This window comes from Pteropus vampyrus, unplaced genomic scaffold (assembly GCF_000151845.1).
Source record: "Pteropus vampyrus isolate Shadow unplaced genomic scaffold, Pvam_2.0 Scaffold159, whole genome shotgun sequence".
In the NCBI taxonomy this organism is placed as follows: Eukaryota; Metazoa; Chordata; class Mammalia; order Chiroptera; family Pteropodidae; genus Pteropus; species Pteropus vampyrus.
In genome coordinates, this window is record NW_011888940.1 from 1,081,853 (window position 1) to 1,083,857 (window position 2,005).

Consider the following 2,005-nt stretch of genomic DNA (forward strand, 5'->3'; position numbering starts at 1 on the left):
ATATATAAATAAATATGTTCATGTCTATATTAATTAGGCTTTACCTCTAGTGAATAACAGAATAAAGGCTAAAAAATGATTTATGGATGAAAATCCTAAACCTAGTGTTTTATCTAATTTCCCCAGATTTTTTCCTTAAAGCTCTGTTTTCCACTCAGTTTCTTGGGAGGTTTTGATGTATCGTGAAAAGGTCTTTGATGTGTGTTCCCCACTGTCCTTTGACAATTTCTGACCAAAGGGTGGAGGTGACGATAACCAGCGTGAAGAAATGAGGGTTGACGGCGTATGTGTAAACACGCATACGTATCCTGTGGTCATCCGTGGGGAGCAGTGAGTTCTGCTGTGTCCCACAGCCACGGGGCATCTTCACTCCAGGCAGCCCTCCCTCAGATGGGTGCCGATCATCAGAAAGCTAAGCAAGAGGGTGTGTGGGTCAATCAGTGAAAACCTATTACAGTTACTAGAAAAATAACTCACTAGTGGGTTAGTTAAGTCGTTTTTTTATTACGAGGAAAATACATCAGTATATTATTCTCTTTTGTTTTATGCGTGGCGCGTTTTTAAAACATCATCCTTTAAGAGTTTGCTGTTTTAACTTTGCCTTTTCTTCCAAAATTAGCTTGGCGCTTACCAAATTGGATATTTTGGACATGTTTACAGAAATCAAAGTTGGAGTTGCTTACAAGTTGGATGGTGAAATCATACCTCATTTCCCAGGTAGTTTTTTAAGGTTATGTATACGGAATATTACGAAGTGAACGTATTGGAGCAATTTCATGACGCCCTTCTGTATAATTTACGGCACAGAGCCACAGGCCTGTATGCCCCCTGCAGGTATTTTCATCTCGTATTGGCACTAGTTTCATAGCTGCTATGCGTTCGGGTGCTGGATGGCAGAAGCGAAACTCAAAAATAGGAAGGAAGTCACACGATGCCTCCGAGCCCAGCTACGCCGCTCCTGAATCAGTTTCGTTGTTGTGAAAATAAGTTGTGTGCCGGCCTCCCTCCCTCCCTCCCCTGAGAAATGCGGGGAGGAGAGAAGAGCCCCTGCTTGTCAGGACAGGCCGGCCCTTAATACGCTGCCACACGAACGATTTTCGGTGACTTCTAGTCTGTGTCTAAAGGGATGTAAGGAGGCTTCCTACGGAAGGCCGTGTTTCTTCAGGCGTATCTTTAGTTATATGATTTCTTCAGTTACTCGGAAAGTTCCATAAATGTTTCCAGCCTCCAGAAATAGGAACTGTTCATCGTTTAGCCACCCTGTGAGACTGGGAATATGCCAGATGAAGGAATATTGACTAGCCTAACGAAGCTTGGTGGGCTGGTCGTTTTCGTGACTTGCCAGTGATGACCAGTCCTTGCGAAGTGTGGACAGCCGCGAGCGCTTAGAAACGTGTGGTCATCGTGTCCTTCCGACATCGTGGCCTGCTCCAGTTTGGTTTGTCCTGACTCTGCTTTTCCTTGGTTGTTGAATCACTGTTTCTACATCTAATGACTTTTGGTTGAATACTGGGCGTTGTGGATAATCTGTTGTAGAGACTCAGATTCTGTCATCGTCTTCTGAAGAGTATTGTTTCTTGTTTTAGGGGAAAATTGAATTCCTGGCTAATCATCTTGAACTTAGATAGCCTGGTTTTATGTTTCGCTAGCAGAGTTATGTTTAGCAGCCACACCGCTGTGTAGCGTGGTGTTTCCCAAACCTCTCTAACCCGGTGCGAGTCAGTCTCCAGTTTCTGTCAACTCAGTGGATCTTGGCAGAACTCGGTTTTAGGCTGCGTCGTGGGGGTCTGCAGTAGGTTTTACTCTAGAGTGTGGTTTTTACTTTTCAGGAGCGACCTTTCTGGTGTCTCTGCTGGAGGCCTGGGGAGTTAACAAGCTGTGCAGAGGCCTCTCCATTCTGGCGTGTCCCTTGCCTTCCAGCGTGTCCCTTCACTTCCAGCTGTGTGACGGCTGCTATTTGGTGATCCTCTGATGGTCTCGTTCTTTGCATGTGCGGTTGAACTTC

General features: G+C 45.3%; 1 protein-coding gene across 1 annotated transcript in view; it reads left to right on the plus strand.

The window, feature by feature from the left end:
• The window catches only part of ADSS (adenylosuccinate synthase), a 39,573-nt gene that overhangs the window by 32,291 nt on the left and 5,277 nt on the right, over positions 1 to 2,005 (plus strand). Inside the window, exon 10 of the mRNA XM_023536566.1 lies at positions 494 to 717. Within this exon, the coding sequence (XP_023392334.1) occupies positions 494 to 717 (224 nt within the window). The remainder of the gene's footprint in view (positions 1 to 493; positions 718 to 2,005) is intronic.